Source organism: Barbus barbus (genome assembly GCF_936440315.1).
Source record: "Barbus barbus genome assembly, chromosome: 27".
NCBI classification, from domain to species: Eukaryota; Metazoa; Chordata; class Actinopteri; order Cypriniformes; family Cyprinidae; genus Barbus; species Barbus barbus.
In genome coordinates this window covers 3533926-3553897 of record NC_136755.1, presented here as the reverse complement: position 1 = coordinate 3553897, position 19972 = coordinate 3533926, and the positions used below count along the sequence as shown (strand labels likewise).

At 37.7% G+C, this 19972-nt stretch overlaps 1 protein-coding gene across 1 annotated transcript in view; it reads right to left on the bottom strand.

The window, feature by feature from the left end:
* LOC306847020 (receptor-type tyrosine-protein phosphatase U-like) overlaps positions 1–19972 on the bottom strand; it is a gene marked incomplete at its 5' end in the record, with an annotated part of 89964 nt that overhangs the window by 9430 nt on the left and 60562 nt on the right. Inside the window, 6 exons of the mRNA XM_079380752.1 lie at positions 1641–1955; positions 5665–5814; positions 8098–8233; positions 9817–9971; positions 10176–10292; positions 11216–11313. Coding sequence (XP_079236878.1) covers positions 1641–1955; positions 5665–5814; positions 8098–8233; positions 9817–9971; positions 10176–10292; positions 11216–11313 — 971 coding nt within the window. The remainder of the gene's footprint in view (positions 1–1640; positions 1956–5664; positions 5815–8097; positions 8234–9816; positions 9972–10175; positions 10293–11215; positions 11314–19972) is intronic.

The window sequence follows — 19972 nt, the reverse complement described above, 5'->3', positions numbered from 1 at the left end:
ACACGACAAATCACAGTGAATATGATATTTTTTAATAGTAATCTGGACAACTTTCATATGTGGAAACAAATTTTGCAATGTTTTATTTACTCTATTATGCTGGCTTGCAAAAAACATTTATATATACATATACGGTGAGGGAAAAAAAAAATATTTGGTCCCCTGCTGATTCTGTTTGTTTGCCCACTGACAAATAAATTATCAGTCTATAATATTAATGTTATAATGTTATAATATTAATAAGTATTGGAACAGGTCTTTCTAAGTGATCAGCTGTGTCCTGTTGCATTAATTCTTCAGATATTAAAAGCAGGGAATGTGTCGTATCAGTTATATCCATTACTTCTGTATTCTGAATCTTGCATTCAATGATGACACACACAAACCAGGATGAAGACGAGGGAGCTGACTTTGAGAGAAAAGCAAGTGATTTGGATGCTAAAAGAAAAGAGGAAGTCAATTAGAGCTCTAGCAAAAACCAAGGGCATGGAGAAATCAAGAGTTTGGAAACCACCAGCGACACTAGCAACCAACAACTACCTAATCGGCTGAGAAAACAACAGTAGTTGATGACCGATAGATCATAAAAGCTGTGAAAATGAAGTGTCTGTAAAATCACCAACAACTTCCAGAAAGCTGGGGTGATGCTCTGACAATCTACTGTCCTCAGGAGACTTTGGCACAGAATTACAGATGCTACACAGCAAGATGCAAACCTCTGACCAGCACCAAAAATAGAAAGGCAAGATTAGAGTTTGCAAAAAAGCACAAAGGTGAGCCAGAAGAGTTTTGTAACTGTGTTTATGGACCGATGAGACAAAGATGAACCTTTATCTAAGTGATGGGAAAGCAAAAATGTGGAGAAACAAAGGGAACTACAATGATCCCAGTCATACAGCCTCATCTGTAAAGCATGGTGGAGGTGGTGTCATGGCATGGGCGTGCATGGCTGTCTCTGGAACAGATCCTCTCAACTTTACTGATGACTTAATGCATGATGACAGTAGCAGAATGAATTTGGAAGGGTACAAAACCATCTTGCCTACCAATATTCAAGAAAATGCCACCAGATTCATTGGGAAGTGCTTCATATTGCATCAGGACAATGACCCAAAACACCCTGCCAGTTCAGTCAAGGAATTTATAAGGGCAAAGAAATGGAAAGTCTTAGATTGCCCAAATCAATCTCCAGATTTAAATCTGATTGAACATGAATTTCACCAGCTGAAGAGGAGAATAAAGGCAACCAGTCCCTTTTTGTATATATATATATATATACACATATATATACACACACGCACGTAGAAGCTACTGCAAGAAGCCACAACAGTCTGATTACAAGTTAATCAAACAATTGCAGATGTATGAGACAAACCTCCACAGTTTGCTCCCCATTTCAGTTCGAGAAAAAAAAATTATAATAATTATATATATATATATATACGTATATATAGTTTGTAGGAGACAAACCTTCACAGTTTGCCCCCTTTTAAATTTGAATAAACATGGAGGTATTCATGGATATCAAAGTTCAGTAAAGGGTACACTATAGACCTGAACAGTTGTATGAATGAGAGCCATTGTGTGAATCTCATAGTGAGCATTGTAAACATTGTGGGTTGTTAATTTGGCTCTCTTACCCAGGCTGAGTTGGACTGGTTGAGCTGGTTGAGCATGATGATGGAGGTACAGCCGTAGTCAAACACCAGTCTCCAGAAGTCTGCGGTGGTGGTGGGCAGGGGGTGAGGGGTCACCACGAACGCAGCCGGCTGCAGGAAGCTGTCCATCAGTGCGGCGTTTATGTAGTTGTTGCCGTCGCCCTCGGTGGAGACGAGGAATGCCAGTGCGCGGTCGGGCGGCAGCACATCCATGCTCCGGTTTTTCTCACGATTACGGGGCAGCAGAGATACGCTGCACTCCTCCACATCCAGGTGAGGAGTCACAGAGTTCAGAGTCTGAAGAGACAGGAGTCAGACACAGAGAAAAGACAAGGGATTAAGGGGTGACTGAATGCACTCAAAGGATGTGCAATGATAACTAAGTGAGACAATGAGAGAATGATGAAGTAAAACTATGCAGGCAATTGCTAGAGGCAAACATAACCAACAGAGAAAAAAATGGAAGAAGTGTAAAATCCCATGAAGGGGAATGAAATTCTTCTTCAGCCACTAAAACATAGAGCACATGATGACAGATTACTGCCTTGAATAAGTGTTTTTTTTTTATTTTTTATAGCAATTGGCAGTTTAACTGCTCAAGACAATCATGTGAAAACCCAGAAGACAGATTCAATTCACGAGTAAAATAAGGTTTATGGTAAACATAACTTGATGATACTATTGTTGATAATGTTTTGTTGTGCAATGCACAACTCACAGCACAAATATTCATACAGTATGGTTGTGTGTATTTTACATTATAGAGTAAAATGTCCAATACTGTCAATTTACATGTACTTTGTGCTACTCATAAATTCAACCCATAATTTGTTTTATTAGTTAATTAGTTTTTATATCATTGCTGCTGAACACATTATCAGCTATCACTAAACACTGAACAGTTGTTGATTAAGTGTTTATTCTTCTTATTCTTATATTTTAGTATTATTTATTTATGCTTAAAGTATGTATTACTTTGAAAATGTGTTTTGCTTACGTTTTAGTATTTTTTCAATGTGCTTTTGTCATTATTATTGTTTTTCTATTTAGCTTTGATTTATTTTATTTCAGTCTTAGTTTTAAAAAAAATTTCTAGTAACTTATTACTAGTTATTTTATCATATGTTTTTATTATTTTAATTAATTAATAATTTATTACTGTTATCATTATAGTTTATAATATAGTTTAACAATAACAACACTGCACTGATCATACAGTAAACATTGTATTATGAGAATCAGCATTGTAACCTTTTGAACTCTTCATTTGTGTTTTGCTCCGAGTGTGCTGCTTATTAAATAGTTAGTAAGGTAGTTGTAAAGCTTATAAAGTTGTAAATGCTGTAAAGCTGCTTTAACACAATCAGTATTGTCTAAAGTGCTATATAAGAAAATAAAAATGTTGGTTTAGGTACAGAGTTGATTAATGTTACCTTTACTTATATAGCGCTTTTAACAATGCAAATTGTGTCAAAGCACTGCACAAAACCTTGGGAGAAACCAGGCTCAGTCGGGGGGCAGTTCTCCAAACAAACCAGCAGTTCAGTTCCAAACTGCAGCAAGTCAGATTAAGGGATCTAAAATATGGTTTTGCAGAATAAGGTACTAATATGTGCTTTATAAGTACTCTAATCAGCCAATATGCTAGTAATATGCATGCTAATAAACAAGTTAATAGTGAGAAATTGATTATTTTGATTCTTATTTTGTCTTGTGCATCTTTTGAGTGAAATAGCTTAATTAAGACAGCACTAAATACTAAAATAAATTGTATGGCCCCTCTGTTTCAACTATTAACATTTTTCAGATTATGTAAGAAGTATGTAAACTAACAAACTCAAGAGTAGACAGATGCAGAGAAAAGCATTGGAAGCTGAAATGATTTAGTCTCAGGCAAATAATGTCTACAATGCTTAATGGCTGAGAATAAATGCACACTTGTCACATATGAATACTTCTGCTATGAGCCTTGAGGTGAATGAATCAAATTATGCAGATTACTACACTTGATGGGTAAAGTGCTTCAATCCTGATTGGTTCTGACAGTACAAATGGGACATTACAATTATAATTATAAAGATTGCATTGGCTGTGAGGAAGACTGGGACAGGTACACAGTCTCAGAGCGGCAGGCATGAAGCCATTAATAGCTTAATGCTAAAAACACACGCGAGTGGAACTGTAAGGTGAGAGAACACCTCATTAAACCCTCTCGAAATGAATGAAAATAGACTCTAAAGCTGGTTGACTTCATCATGATTTGAGCTGTGAGTTAGTATGCAGCACTTAACGTGGATGAAACAAAATGACGTGATTTGCATAAAGCCCCAATGGAAATATCATAAAATGAATACAGTTCATACAAACCCAAGCCTCTATGATAGTCTGGTCTCTACATTCATTCATACACACACATACACACACATATAATATATATAATAGTATTTAACATTACTGAATAAACCTAAATGCATTCATTTATACCAATAAAGCTTATTTTAATGGGTTAAACCGGGTACTTTTTACAGCACTTGTTACAGTGTTCTCTCTCGGCTCATAGTAAAAAGAAAGATTAAAAAAAATAATTAAAATGCATGAGGTTTTAATCTCTGGCTTCAATCAGTGCTCCTAATTTTCCCAAAGACAACTCCAATTACACACCATACATCACACAATCTCAGCTCATTTTTCACTTAAACGATTATGCATATATTACGCTTGGTCTCCTAATATGGACAGAAGTTTTCCTACACTATTTCTTAGGCGTTTTGCTTGCTGAGAACACTTAGGAAACTGTTTTAATTTGTCAGTGTGTTTCAGCAGTACCTCCCACGTGGACCAATCTCAGCACACAGTCTCTTACTGGGTCTAAGCAATGGGATGCATTCAATGTACTTGAACAAGTGACATCTGCAGTGCATTAGCAGAGTCCACAACATTAAATTGGGCTGTAATTAGACTGCAATCAGCAGTAATATTGCTGGATATTAACTTGATAAGGAAGTAATAAGCAATAGGCATGATAATGGTTGTCTCAGCTCATGGGTCACAAAAAGGACACATCCTTATATTTACTGGAAAAAAAAAATAGCAAGAGTGAATTTAAAAAAAAATTTGATCAGTGGCTCTATTCACAGTTTGAGAGTTTTGTGAGAATCTTGTGAATAAAATAACCCTGGAACTAATGAATTCACCTAGTTGACTTCAGTTGAAAAGTGAATTAATAATAAAATTTAAAAGAACCAATTTCTTTTTACATATACTTTAAAATGTATTTTATTCCTGTGATGTCAAAGCTGAATCTTCAGCATCACTACTCCAGTCTTCAGTGTCACATGATATTTCAGAAATATTTCTAATTTACTGATTTTCTGCTCAAATATTAGTTTTGTATCTGTTTTTGCTGTTTAATATTTGTGTGAAAACCATGATATTTTTAGGATTCCTTGATGAAAAGTTCAAAAGAACAGCATTTTTTTAATTTATTGTTATTTTATCTTTACCACATTTTTGTTTTTACACCAGTTTAATGCATTCTTGCAGAATAAATGTATTCATTTAATCGAAGTTTCCACAAAAATATTGTACAGCACAACTGTTTCCAACATTGATAATAATCAGAAATGTTTCTTGAGCAGCGTATTAAAATGATTTCTGAAGAATCATGTGACACTGAAGACTGGTCTAATGATTAAGCTTTATATTGGTAATATATTCAAATAAAAAATATATATTTTAGATCGTTATACTATTTCGCAATAGTACTGTTTTACTGTATTTATAATCTAATATATACAGCCCTGGTGAGTATTTTTTTTAATATTCAAAACTTTTGGCTTTGTAGAGTATATTAACTAAAACGTAACTAAGCCCAAGTGACTACAAACATGACACCAATCTGGTTAGCAACATCCTGGAAATCTGCTAACCACTTCAGACTCTATGGCCATCAACGAAAGTGAGGATAGTACTTTATGAGTCTTTTGTCCTCAGCTCATTAACTCACCTGAAACTCTTCACGCAGTTGAGAGGTGTTGGTCTGAGAATCCACACTCAACATGTCCTTATAGGTGAGCACAAACTCGCTGATGGGGATGGCGGTCTCTCCGCACAGACAGGCCTCTAGTATGGCATCATGGATGAATATATACTGCTCCTGAAAGAGAGATTGACACAGAAAGAGTCAGCTCAGGATAGAAAACTGCTTCGAAGACATGCGGCCGTGTAAAAGCATGCACAATGCAGTGTCCAATTATTTGCTTTTATCTGGCTTTAATTAAAAACGATGTGACAAAATGTCAGAGAGATTAATTGAGGGGGAAATATTAGCTTAATTTAGCAGTGTAGGAGGGAAATGTCAATCAAATCTATATTCCCACGAAAATATGTAAAACACTTTTGCACTCATCTTTCTGAAGAAAATGTGGGTTATGCTTGCCCATGCAAACAAGCTGCCATGGTGCTATGCTTTTCTGGGTGGTTGCCAGACTGTTGCACTGGGGTAGTTAAAGTGTTTAGAGTGTATGTGGCTTTTAGGGTAGTTGCTTATAGTAACATTGGAAAAACGTGCCTGTGGTAACATTTCTGAAAATTATAATATGTTGCTTCTTGAAAATTTGCGACACTTTCAAAGTGAAATCTGGCAATGCCTTAGTATGTTGAATGTTGAATGTTGCATGCATCACAGCAGTGCAGAAATAAAATGTTCGGCAAGTGGTGCTACATGGTTAATGGTATCGCATTTAAACACAACATACCACTTACAATAAACCCTACGCTAAACATACACGATAGCATTAACAAAAAGCAAACATTACCTAAAAATGCCTTTGCTAAATGAACCAAGTTTTTGCACTCGCAATAAAATAATTCAATGTTGTACCAGGTGCGCAACCGAGCAAGTTTACTTTATCAGAAAAGTCATACACATGGAGCTGGTTATGTGATGCAATATCAAAATGTATTAGTTTGCAAATAATTCACTGCAGTATAAGTGTTTTTACATGTTTTACAGCCGACTACTGTTCACTGCAACTAGAAACAGCAGTGAACTGTATTTTCAGATATGTTTTTGGAGATTTGTAAACATGTAGGTAGAGGCACATTGAATCCAGTGAGTCAAAGGATCAACTCTATTCTGGTCTATTGACATGACTTGGGTCCCATGTCAGTGTTAAGATTTTTATGTTTTGTCAGATCTTTTATAATCGTCAGTCCAGTTTCTCATATTTCTACAATCTATTTAATATCTCTCCTCAACGAGTCATATGATTTGAGGTGCTGTTCAGCATGGATTGCATAATGAAAAATAAATAAATAAACTATAACCTTAAATATGAGAAATAAAAATAGCGATTGCCATATCACACAAGCATCATAGAGACATGAGTGTCACTATTAATCTCTAAAGTGTTTTCTTTTGATTCTGGCTTACTCTTTCACTCTATTAGTATATCAGAAGGTTAAAGGTCAGGCATCAGCCATCTGCTTTATCTCTGTCGAGGGAGTAAACTAGGCTGGCCTTCAGTTTGCCGTCCTCAATTCATATATAATAAGCAACAGTGTGTAACTATGAGGGCAGAGATTTCTTATGCATTATAAAGCAGTCTAGACAGCATGGCAAGATGTGTTTCATGGCCTTGATTTAGTCTTGAAAGCATTCTTGTGATATTAAGCGAACAGTGATTATACATTGAATTATGGTTTCTTCTTTGTTGTCCAGCCCCTTGAGGGTTGACTTGAATGGGAAAATATTCACAGCTACTTTTGTCCATCAGTTTATTAACATGCAGTTCGCCAACTCCTTCTCTGCAGACCAGTTACAGAACTGAAAGAATGTGAGGGAAAATAATAAAACGAGAATAGGAATTATTCAAAAGCAACACATTTTTATACACTTTTAATATTTCTAAATCTCATTTACCAAACTTTGAGTTGTAGTCCATTGTTTTTAAATACTTGTTTCTGTAAAGAATATACAGGAGTTGAAAGCAAGGCAAAATAGAAAACTGGAGGTTGGCTTGAAATATATGATAAAATGCAGCATTCGTCCTCCTACTGCACTTGTATTAGAGATACAGTATTCACATTACAAAGCAATAATTACCATTAGCAAACCATTTTACTTTGTATTTACAACTGAAACAGGATATCCAGTGAGAACAAATGTGGGACTTGATTTCATCCATCAGGATTTGATGGATATTTTGGAATTTAGGAAACACTGTTCAAATCAACCAAATTAAACAAACTCTAATGTCAAATGAACTGGGTTAAGCACCAAAAGTACTTGTGTGAAAAAAAAAATGAAATAAAAATAAAAATTTAGATAAAATCGCCAGCCTGGTTTAGTTGGATGTCTAGCTGATTAATGGATCCTTGTGAACCGTCCTTATTAATGGATTAATGGATCCTTGTTTCTGATAATTAAGTTTCTTACCTCAGTCTGGATCATGTTGATACGTCGTGAACAAAGCGTCTTCACACAGTTATAAATGTCCACCACACCCTCACACTCCGCCATATCCAGCATCACGTCCAAAACGATGTAACAGCCGGTGCGGCCAGCACCCATACTACAGACAGACAAATAATGAGACAGTTGAAGGAACCATATCTCAGTGTACTTTTCAGCTTCTTAAAATAAATATCAAATAACATCATATGGGTCTAGAATGAAATGAGAGCAAGCAAACAAAGATATTTTTTGTATGTGGAGATGGCACCGTTGTAATGTAGCTCTAGATACACACTAGTAAATTGGTTGTTTTAAGTAGAAGTACTTCACAAGCTGAGTTGAGTCAATTCCTGAATATATGTGCAGGGTTGGATGAAACTACTACCACGGCTCTTTCAAGCAGAACTTTCCAGGAGTGACAACAACTGGCTACTGCCACAGTCAATTAACCCAGCTCGCAACCGGAGTCCTCTCGAAGCTTTAACTTCAGTAGATGAGCCTGAGTCTACACGCTAAAATTAAGACCCACCAACCAAACAAATGGGGGTACAAATCAGTCATGGTGGGTGGGTTATTATTAATTAACCATATCTTACAACCAGGAGCCTCCAACATTAGCAAAACAAAGCGTAGCGAGGGTAAACCCAACTGAACAAGAAGAGCCTCGTTTAATCAAACATTGCTTTCTATGAGTGTGCATACTGTACACCTGTTTAAATATATTCTTGAAGTGAAGTTGTGCCTGTATACTAGTGATTAGATTCACTGTTTTATATATATATATATATATATATATATATATATATATATATATATATATATATAATACACCACAGTATTTACAAAGTATTTCAATGTATTTAAATCCAGTGGTATCACTATTAAGGTAATAAACATGATGGTGCTTTATACAGATGCCAGTAAGAAAATGTAATGTGGGTTGGACTGGCCATCATGACAGTGAAGCATACTAATGAAGTGAAATGAGAGAAATATCCCAGACAATCTTGAATGAAGCACTGCTGCAGTTTAATTAAAAGATAAAGCGATAATGTAAATGGAGAGACAAATTGAGGAACACATTACATCACATGACTTGCACAAAATATGTTACATTTTCAGGAAAAAATGAGGACCAATGAGTCTTTAGGGACCGATGCACATTTCATCAGTGTTCAGGGATGATTCATTGAATTGGTTTTCTGTCCAATTTAGTTTTATCTGATACATGGATGAATAAGTGAGATTGTGCATGGGCAGAAATGCATCCTTGGACTGGTGAACTGCAGGTGCGAGCATTTTTCTCTTTAGAATAGGCAGCAGATGCATGGAAAATATTAAATATCTGCAGTTCATCAAAACCAAAAACATGCTTTCATATTTGAGATCTGAAAGCATTGATACTGCCTTAAGACCTTTTTTTTAAAAGGTGAAGTGGAGGCAAAAAAACTCACAGGAGGTTGCTTAAGAAATATTCACATCTCCTTAACATCTGGAGTAAAAACTTGTATCCAGATGTAATATTAGTTTTAAATGTTAAGGGGAAAAATTACACATTTGAGAAAGATTCTAAAATGTAATTTTTGGTGACGCAGATCTTTAAATGTTAGATCTCCATGTGTTATAACACAAGTGGGATATTTTCACTGACCGCATTTATCATAAAAAATGGTAAACAAACTGGAAGCAGTGATTGCTTACCTGCAGTGGACCACCACTGGGCCAGCGTCGGGCGGCGTGGAGGCCTTGACCCGCCGGAGGAAGGCCAGCAGTCCTGTGGCATGATACGGGACACCATGCTCCGGCCAGTTTGTGAAGTGGAACTGGCAGACTTCATGTTTAGCTGGGTAACCCCGCTGATAAAGGACAAAGTTACTCATTAGGAAAACATTGGACACAACATTTACTCATTAGAATGTTCTTACTAAAATGTTCTTACACATTTTCCATGATTTCATAATTTTATCAAAATAACACATGGAAAATAGCTCCATTAACTAATTTACAATTAATAGCAAAAAATGTTTTCAGAATATTAACAAACATCTCAACAGTCTCACCCGCTCCATGGCAAAGGTGCGTACGGTGTATTCTGCCAGCGTTTCTGTTTTCAGCAGAGTGATTTTAATGTCTCCATAGAGCTCACTGTCATCAGGCCAGTATTTACAGCACTTCATCTGAACCACACACACACACACACACACACATATACAATTAACACACGACAGCTTCAACTGCAATCAACAGCTTACAATCTGTTACAAATACTACATTACAATAAAAAATAAATACAATAAATTAATGAATAAATAAATAAAAGTTGCTACAGCTAAATATATTAGTTTTTTTTCCCTCAAATTATATTTAAGGTTTGATCATAAAACCTTAAATTTAAATGCAATATATATAGATTATTATCATCATCAATTAACTTATTTATAAAAAAAAAAAAAAAAAAAAATTATATATATATATATATATATATATATATATATATATATATATTATTTTTTTTTATACATAAGTTAATTGATTATGATAATAATAATAATAATAACACATTTAGCCAAACTAAACAAAACAAACCCTGTTCCATGTAGAATATAATTGTGAATGAGTCTTTTGAGGAATACAAATTTTAACAAAATCTAAAATTTGCCATGCAGTAACAATATGTTCAAGCAAAATATCAAAATTGCTACAGTTACTACATAGTAAAACTACTACTTGTAGTAATACTACAATAAAACTGTGATAACTTGGCAAAAGCCAATGAATAAATAAGCCAAATGACAAAATAAGTCAAATCCCTCTCTAAGAGATCCTATAATAACTATGTTAAGTAATATCAACAACTGTAGTAACCATGGCATTGTGGAGGAAAGGGGACAAAGAAAAGCGCAATTAAATGCTAAAGATGGCTGGCCGATAAAAAAACATTCATCAGACGGAATGTTCTCTGGTTAATGGGGTTTCTTGGTAAAGTTTATCTTCAGTAATGGTCAGCAGTGGGTCAGTGTTCAGTAATGGATGGTGTCCATTAGTGGGAGGAGGGGGCGGTCAGGCAGCCCGAGGCAGAGGTAGACTTATTTCTACTCACTCTCCCCACTTCCACCAGTTTGGTGATCATCACGATGCTGTAGCAGTTCTCCTGCCAAACCATGCGCCAGAAGTCATAGATCATGTCCTGCTTGGGCCCTGCGGAGAGAGAGAGACCGAGCAATGAGCTTTCATGGAGAATTGTGGGAGGTGAATGATTTGAACGCAGGATAAAAAGAGGATAGAGGTGGTTTTGTGAAATACCGGGTCGCGACATCCACAAGGATTATATAAGAAAAGAGAAAACAGAGATGGCAAGTTGCTGGGACGAGAGAGCTATCTGTTCATTTAGAAGACAACGAATGGAGAAACTGCTGGCAGTGAAAATCCAGTGAGTGACTGCAGCAAGAAACTAGAGTTTGAACTTTGGTAACACTTTATTTTGATGGTCCCTTTTGAACATTCTGTTGACACTAAGTAATGTTGCTACTGCATGTCAACAAACTCTCATTTAGAGTATTAGTACACTGTCTGCTTCACATCTACTAACTCCTTATTGTGTTGGTCTCCAAACAGATATTCTGCTGACTATAAGTAACTTTGCAAGAACGTGTCAACTTATTCTAACCCTTACCCTACCAGTCAACTAATACACTACTAACACTCTAATGAGAGTTCATAGAAATGTAGTTGCAACATTACTTATAGTCAATAGAATGTGTTAAAGGGACCATCAAAATAAAGTGAAACCTGAACTTTTCCTGAAGAAATGTCCTGTAAGTGATTGCAGGAAGCTAGGCAGTTACTAAGGTTGGTGTTTTCAGTGCGCTGCTATGCGGTTGCTAAAATGTTATGAGTGTGTGTCGCTATGGTGCAATGCCATTATCAAGAGAACACTGTAATGGGCTCTTACTTGACCAAGTCAGAATTATCTAAATATTACCTTGATACTCTCTATACTACTTATTTTTACCATGAGAGCAGGTGAAGCATTTGTAACTCGAATGTGTCATTCACTTCCAGTTATTTTAGCTGGACAAAACAGGCTTTTATGCTGTTTAATATTGTAAACTGGTCTAATCATTGCGATATTTTAATGTATTATGGTAATTATAAACACACTGCCTTGTAGCGCCAACTATTATTGTTACTGTTATCGCTTACTGCACTTTGCTATTCTAGTCATTTACCTTTAGCAGCTAATGAATCAGATGTCTTGCATTCATAGCTCCTTTCACTGCAAAATGAGATGGATAGAATAGTGTATATTCTTGAGTCACTTCTTTTTTGTTTTGTTTTAAATAAAATGTCTTAGTGTAACGGGGCGAACGAGACGTGAGATGTGCGGATCCAAGTGCAAGGTTTTATTTATAGACCTAGTCAATAAACAGGCAGGGTCAAACAACGGCAAACAGGTATGGTACAGGCAAGACACAGAGCAATCCTAGGGCTAGTGAGAGTTGACGATCGGCGAACAATATTCAACAGGGCAAGGCAGAGAGATAATCCAGGTATACGAGCAGTAGCCCAAGAGAGGTACAAACAGAGTCCAAACGGCAAGGCAAAGGGGTAAATCCAGGAAACACGGGCAGGAATCAAAACACTAGAAAATCACACAAGGCAAGACTACGACAACAAAGAGGGTTTCGTATTGCAGCTAAAACTAGAAGAGTTATAAATGCAGAACAATACTGGAACTAAACAGAAAAACACAGAATGGCTTGGTAAGGCAGCTAACACTAGGGGAGTGATAAACGCAATACAATACTCGGCCGAGAGGAAGAGGAAGTCCATGGTTTATGTAGGGTGTGTGATCAGTGCAATCAGCTGTGTGTCATCAGTGCAATGGATGATGGGAATTGTAGTCTGAGGTGGCATGCAACAGTTAGTGTGGTGCAAGAGTCCATGTGGTGAGCGAGTGATCTCTGGTGGTGAGTTAACGGAAGTTCATAGACCAGATTCATGACACTTAGCTAGGCCTAAAAAAAATTGGTCTGTGAAAATCTGACCACTTCGAAAAGCAATAGCACACCTCTCCTCAACAATTTGTTCTTTCATTTACTCACCCTCATGTTATTTCAAACAGACTTTCATTCATCTTCGAAACACAAAGGAAGATATTTAAAGTCTGCACAACCAAAACTTTGAAGCTTCAAAAAGTTCATTTAAAAAAAAAATAATAATAAAACATTGTAAAATACATATGAATCTAGCAGTTTAATCTTCGAAATATTTAAATAAGTCTTCAGAATAATGAACAGGGGCCGGCTGCAAAAACTGCTTAGGCTAGTCTTAAAAAGTTAATCCGCTGATTTTATTTTTTTTTCCTTAAAGACTGGTCATAACTTTTTAAATTCAGTCAAAAAAAAGTAAAGTGGTTTAATTTGAATGTAAAAAGTAAGACTGATTACCCCTTGTCTACTTCTAGTTGAAATAAGAAATGAGCTCTTAAAGGGATAGTTCACCCAAAAATGAAAATTTGCTGTTAAATTACATCCAAGATGTAGGTAACTTTTTTTCATACACTTCATGTCTGTGGCTGCCGGTTTTTGAGAATCAAGAAACATATACAGAAAAGACTAAACTGATCTGCGTGGCTCCTGATGATATATTGAGGTCTTTTGAATCGAAGCGATCAGTCTGTGCAAGAAAATGAACATTATTACCTTTAATCTACAGCCTGGGCAAACGGTTCTCAGCATGTTCTTGACTGTCTGGAGTGTGAACTTCCTCTGTCGCATAACGATGCATGCATGGACACAAACTCACATGCAAACTGATTACGTTGTTTACAATGAAGACAGAGGACTCACCAGAAGTGCCAGCGTCTAAAGCTCACAATGTAAAAGTTACAATGGCTGATGATGTGAAAGAGGACAACATGGAATTTTATGTCCTTACTTGTTCAAACTAGACTACTCCAACCAAGAACTGAGAGAGAAGACCAGATGAGCTGACGCTGTTTGTTTACAACTGAGAGAGATGGAGGAAGAAGCAGTGGATCAGACATCTGTGAAAAGTCAAACATCCCGAATGGGATCGTACACGCAAGCGTAATCTTTTTTTAATTGGTTCCAGCAGCCAGGATTAGCACAGGTCAGTACCATTTCGACAAACAATAACAGACACAAGTCCTCACTGTCTGTTGTAAACAAACAGCATCAAATCAGGTGTGTTGGTCTTCTCTCTCAGTTCGCACACAAGTCCTCACTCTCCTCCGTAAACAAACAGTGTCATCGACTTTGGACAGAGGAAGTTTATACTCCAGACAGTCGTGAATGCACTAAGAATTGTTTGCCCAGGCTGTGGATTAAAGGTAATAATGTTGTAATAATGTCCAGTTTCTTGCACAGACTGATCGTTTCGTTTAATAAGACCTCAATATATCGCCAGGAGCGATGGGTATTAACTTGGTCTTGTCTTTACTTCTACTTCATGAACTTTTAGAAGCGTCAAAGTTTTGGTTGTGTGGACTTTAAATGGAGAGATAAAAATATGTTAGGTTTAATTAAAAATATCTTCATTTGTGTTTCACAGACAAACATAACCCTGAAGGGTTTAGAAAGACAGTGAGTAATTAGATGAGTAATTGATGAATTTTCATTTTTGGAATAAATATACCTTTAACACTATCAGTGTGGGATGGTTTAGTTATGGTGGGTTAGACAGCTGTTTAAATCACTAACCCCACATATGCACAATTGTAATAGCAAACATCTCTGACAAAGCATTTACCAGTACTATGAATGACATGAGCTGAACCTCTTTCGTTCTCACTCTCATCTCTTTCTTTTCTTCCTCATGTATTTTTCTGTACACACATCACACATGCATGGCGCGCAGAAAGACGTATGCATGGAAATATTGGAAACATTAAAGGAAAGCCGCTGAAGGTTTGTAAGCGCAGTGCTGTGAACGCTGAGCCCTCGGGCGAGGAGTCTGTTATCTTCTCTACTTATTAAAACAATTACAGCCAACAACAGGTGCTGCGCTTCCTGGGTTCCTGAGCAGCTCTCCTGCTATTGCCTGTAGCTACATCCACAAAAAAAATCACATCTCAACGCTCTGCTTTACAGCTGGGTTGAAGCCGAGGTTATTCATGATGAATAATAATGTTAAACAGAAAAGTTTTTGAGGTTTAAATAGAAGGTGGGGAGGTATTTGTTCGACATTGTTTTTGTTGGCATAAACGGCTTTTCCCAGATGACAGCATCAGAACATATCCAGCCCAGGTTAATCAAAGCACCTCAGGAGAAAAGTGCTACTAACAACAAACATCTTTCACTTTTCTCATGAGCGCTGTTTGCTAAAACATGCATCAGTAAAAAAACAACAACTGCACATCAGGGCTGTCAGCAACATAAAACTGCACACAATCACATCACAGAGTAACATGTCAGAAAGCCCTGGCCACCACCCAGAACCCTAGCAACCACATAGTAACACGTAAATAAATAAATACTCAGAACACTATTGCTGTATTCTATTTGTACTAATTTCAAAATTCCAAGTTCCCAGAATGAACTTTTAAATGGAGCTGGATTTCTGACTCGGCATTTCTGAAGAATCACAACAACTCCAACTTCAGAATGCAATATGGCTGCTCAGTGTATCAACAGAAGAGAAACAGTAGTAATATATTGTTTATTAGCACTTATGTAAACTCAGTGGTGCACGCTGTACTACCCAACCTCTACTTTTGGACATTATACTATGGCGTTATCTGTGCAAAATACTTTGTATGTGTTTTTAATCAACTGGTATTGCTAACAATTAACGTGTCCATCTTGGTTTTCTGACTTCTCTACTGGAACACGGTCCACGGGTGTAATGTCATTCCTGACTTCCAAGGTAAATGGAACGCAGCATTAACCCTCTGAGCTCGACAAACGCGAATACGCGTTTTGGGGCAGATTTTCCTGATAAGGCAGAAATGAGTTTGAATTACTCTGCCATTTTTGATCGTTCAGATAAGAGCAATACACCATTCAAATTCATTTTGAATATGATGGGCAATTCATTGTATTTAAATTTCTTACGGCGCGAGTATGTTTTCATGCTCTTTATAAAACAATAAAAGTAATATGAGAGTACATTGCAACATGATGAATGCTATGAGTCTAAGTATGTTTAGAACATGTTTATTATTAATAGCCTACTCTGTTCAAAAATAGAGTATAATTGCACTCTAAACAATAATAATTAGTTTCTCAAAAATAAAATGTCTTTTTTTTACGATAATACAAAGCATGAATGAGTCTATGACTTCCAAAACCTATATATATAGATAGATAGATAGATACACCTGATATAAACATGCTCACAAATGTTTTTTCTCTTTTTTTGGTTGTTTGTATTTTATTGAATCAGACACCTGCACCACAGATGATGAATCCTGCTGACTTTCAGTCTCTTCCAACTGTTTTCCTCTGAGAGCGCTGCACCAACATCAGTAGTTCAACAGTTTCTTCTTGAATCCATGGAAAGTAGCAGAAACACTTAAATAATACGTAAATATCAGGTATGATTTATTTGTTTCACTTGTTGAACAGCATCTGTTGCAGGAACGAGTCAAAGTCTGTTCACATCTCTGTGGTTAGATCAGTGTGCACAATAATGTGTCTTTGACCTTCATTATGTATGTTTTGATTATACTGTGTTGTAAATCAAATACAAATAATTTAAAAAACCCATTTTTTCAGTCTCCTCACACTCTCTTACCTGCCTCAGTCACAGTCACACTGATGGCCCATTATCAGCTTTAGGGGAGGGCCCTTTGTCTCTCAGGTGAGAATCACTTAATATTCAAGGCTATTACCACTACCTCGCATATTGGCTTTCAATCACAAAACATGTCTTTAAAAATTTAAATCAATATATTGTTTTCTGTGAATGAGTAAGCAGAATGATTTTCACATAATTGTGAAGTAAATATTCTAGCCTACAAGATCTGGTTCTCAAAAGTCTTGTAAACAATTGTTCTGTATGTGTTTTATGGTCTTATTTCAGTGACTTCAAAATTGTAGTTTTTCACTAACCACGCATAAACGTTGTTTTCTCAAAAACACAATCATGTACATAAATGCTGCTAACATAACATTGTAGCCCAGTTTGTGCTGTTTACAGTGTTATTAGACTTTAGCCATTTATATTTTTATAAGCAACTGAAAAAAGCACACATTTCAGGGCATGTCGAAAGTTCTCCAGGCCCCCAAAACACCCTCAGGGCCAAGAGAGCGGGATCGCTTGTGAAGCTTCGTCAGCGCGGATTTCGAACGGCGATGCCTAGCATCCATCTGGCGAATCTCCGCTCTCTACCCAGCAAAACGGACAAACTCCTTCTGCACTCCCGGACAAACAAGGATTTTTCTAACTCTGCTGCTCTGTTTTTTCACGGAAACCTGGCTAAATGGCGACATACCGGACAGAGTGATTCATCTGCCTAACTTCACGCTGATCAGAGCAGATCGGAACACGGAATCAACGGGGAAATCGTGCGGCAGCGGGACGTGCTTTTACATCAATGAGAGGTGGTGTACAGATGTAACTGTGTTAAAGAAGATGTGCTGTTCTGATCTAGAAATACTCTTCATTAACGGCAAGCCGTTCTATTCGCCGCAGGAGTTCTAATTTTTAATTATTCTCGGGGACTTTAATAAACCAAATCTCAGACAAAATACAGACAGACACACATGTCCCACCAGAGACAGTAATATATTGGATCACGGTTACACAACAATAAAGGACGCATATCACTCAGTTCCATGAGCAGCTTTAGGACTCTCTGATCACTGTTTGGTTCATCTTATTCCGACCAACAGGCAGAAACTTAAACTGATCTGATCACATATCAGTTTCTGTGAGGATATGTGCATTCCTAACAGGACTCATCTAATCTACAACAATGACAAACCATGGTTCACTGCAAAACTCAGACAGCTCCGTCAGGCCAAAGAAGATGCTTACAGAAAGGGGGATAAAGTCTTGCACAAACAGGCCAAATACACACTGGAAAAGGAGATCAGAGGGGCAAAGATGAATTATTCTGACAAGCTATGGAAAAAAATCTCTTCCAGTGATCCTGCTTCAGTGTGGAAAGAAATGAAGGATATCACCAGTTACAAGTCACCATTCCCCAGCACTCTGGAGAATCAACACCTGGCAGTTGACTTGAATGAGTTTTATTGTTGTTTTGAAAAATCACCCCACACCCGCCCCGAACACCTCTCCACACAACCATTAACACCTCCAGCAACCCTTCTCTCCCCCACACCTACAATTCAAATCAGCAAAGAAGATGTGTGCCAGGTCTTCAGGAAGAACAAAAGAAGGAAAGCACCAGGCCCAGACGGTGTGTCCCCAGCCTGTCTGAAAATATGTGCTGACCAGCTGGCCCCCATCTTCACACAGATCTTCAACAGATCGGTCTCCTCATGCTTCAAATGCTCCACCATCACCCCGTCCCAAATAAACCCAAAATTACTGGACTTAATGACTACAGACCTGTGGCCCTAACGTCTGTAGCCATGAAATAATTTGAAAGACTGGTTTTGGCTTATATGAAGGACATCACTGGTCCCTTACTGGACCCCCTGCAGTTTGCCTACAGAGCAAACAGGTCTGTGGATGATGCAGTCAACATGGGACTGCACTTCATCCTGCAGCATCTGGACAGACCAGGGACTTATGTGAGGATCCTGTTTGTGGACTTCAGTTCCGCTTTTAACACCATCATCACGGAAACCCTTCAGAATAAACTAACCCAGCTCGCCGTCCCCACCTCCGTCTGTCAGTGGATCAACAGCTTCCTGACAGACAGAAAGCAGTTAGTAAAGCTTGCTAAATTCACATCCAGCACTCGTACAATCAGCACTGGAGCTCCTCAGGGCTGCGTACTCTCCCCACTGCTCTTCTCCCTCTACACCAACGACTGCACTTCTAAAGACCCATCTGTCAATCTCCTGAAGTTTGCAGACGACACCACACTGATCGGCCTCATCCAGGACGGTGACGAGTCTGCTTACAGACAGGAGGTTAAGGAGCTGGCTGTCTGGTGCAGTCTTAACAACCTGGAGCTTAACATGCTCAAAACTGTGGAGATGATTGTGGACCTCAGGAGAAATCCCCCTGCACTCCCCCCACTCACCATCATGAACAGCACTGTGACTGCAGTGGAGTCATTCAGATTCCTGGGCCCCACCATCTCCCAGGACCTGAAGTGGGATATTCACATAGACTCCACTGTCAGAAAGGCCCAGCAGAGGTTGTACTTTCTTTGCCAGCTGAGGAAGTTCAACCTGCCACAGGAGCTGCTGAAACAGCTCTACTCTGCCATCATTGAATCTATCCTCTGCACCTCAATAACTGTCTGGTTCAGCTCAGCTACCAAATCTGACCTCAGAAGACTACGGAGAATAGTCCGGACTGCTGAGCGAATCATTGGTACAACCCTCCCCACTCTCCAAGAACTGTACTTATCTAAAGTGAGCAAAAGGGCTGGCAAAATCACTCTGGACCCCTCACATCCAGCACACTTTGATCTGTTACCATCTGGTCGACGTTACAGAGCTCTGAGCACCAGAATGTCCAGACACAAGAACAGTTTCTTCCCTCAGGCAATCCATCTCATCAACACTCAACAATAAATGTGGAACAAACAACTATAATACATTATCCATTCACCATACTCACTTATTTTATTTTTATTTTCTCATTTCTAATTTGCACATACTTGACCTGTACATACATAGTTGTCTATATTATATATTGTGTTTTTGCTGCTTTGTACATTGCCTATTTGGATATTATTCTTTTATTA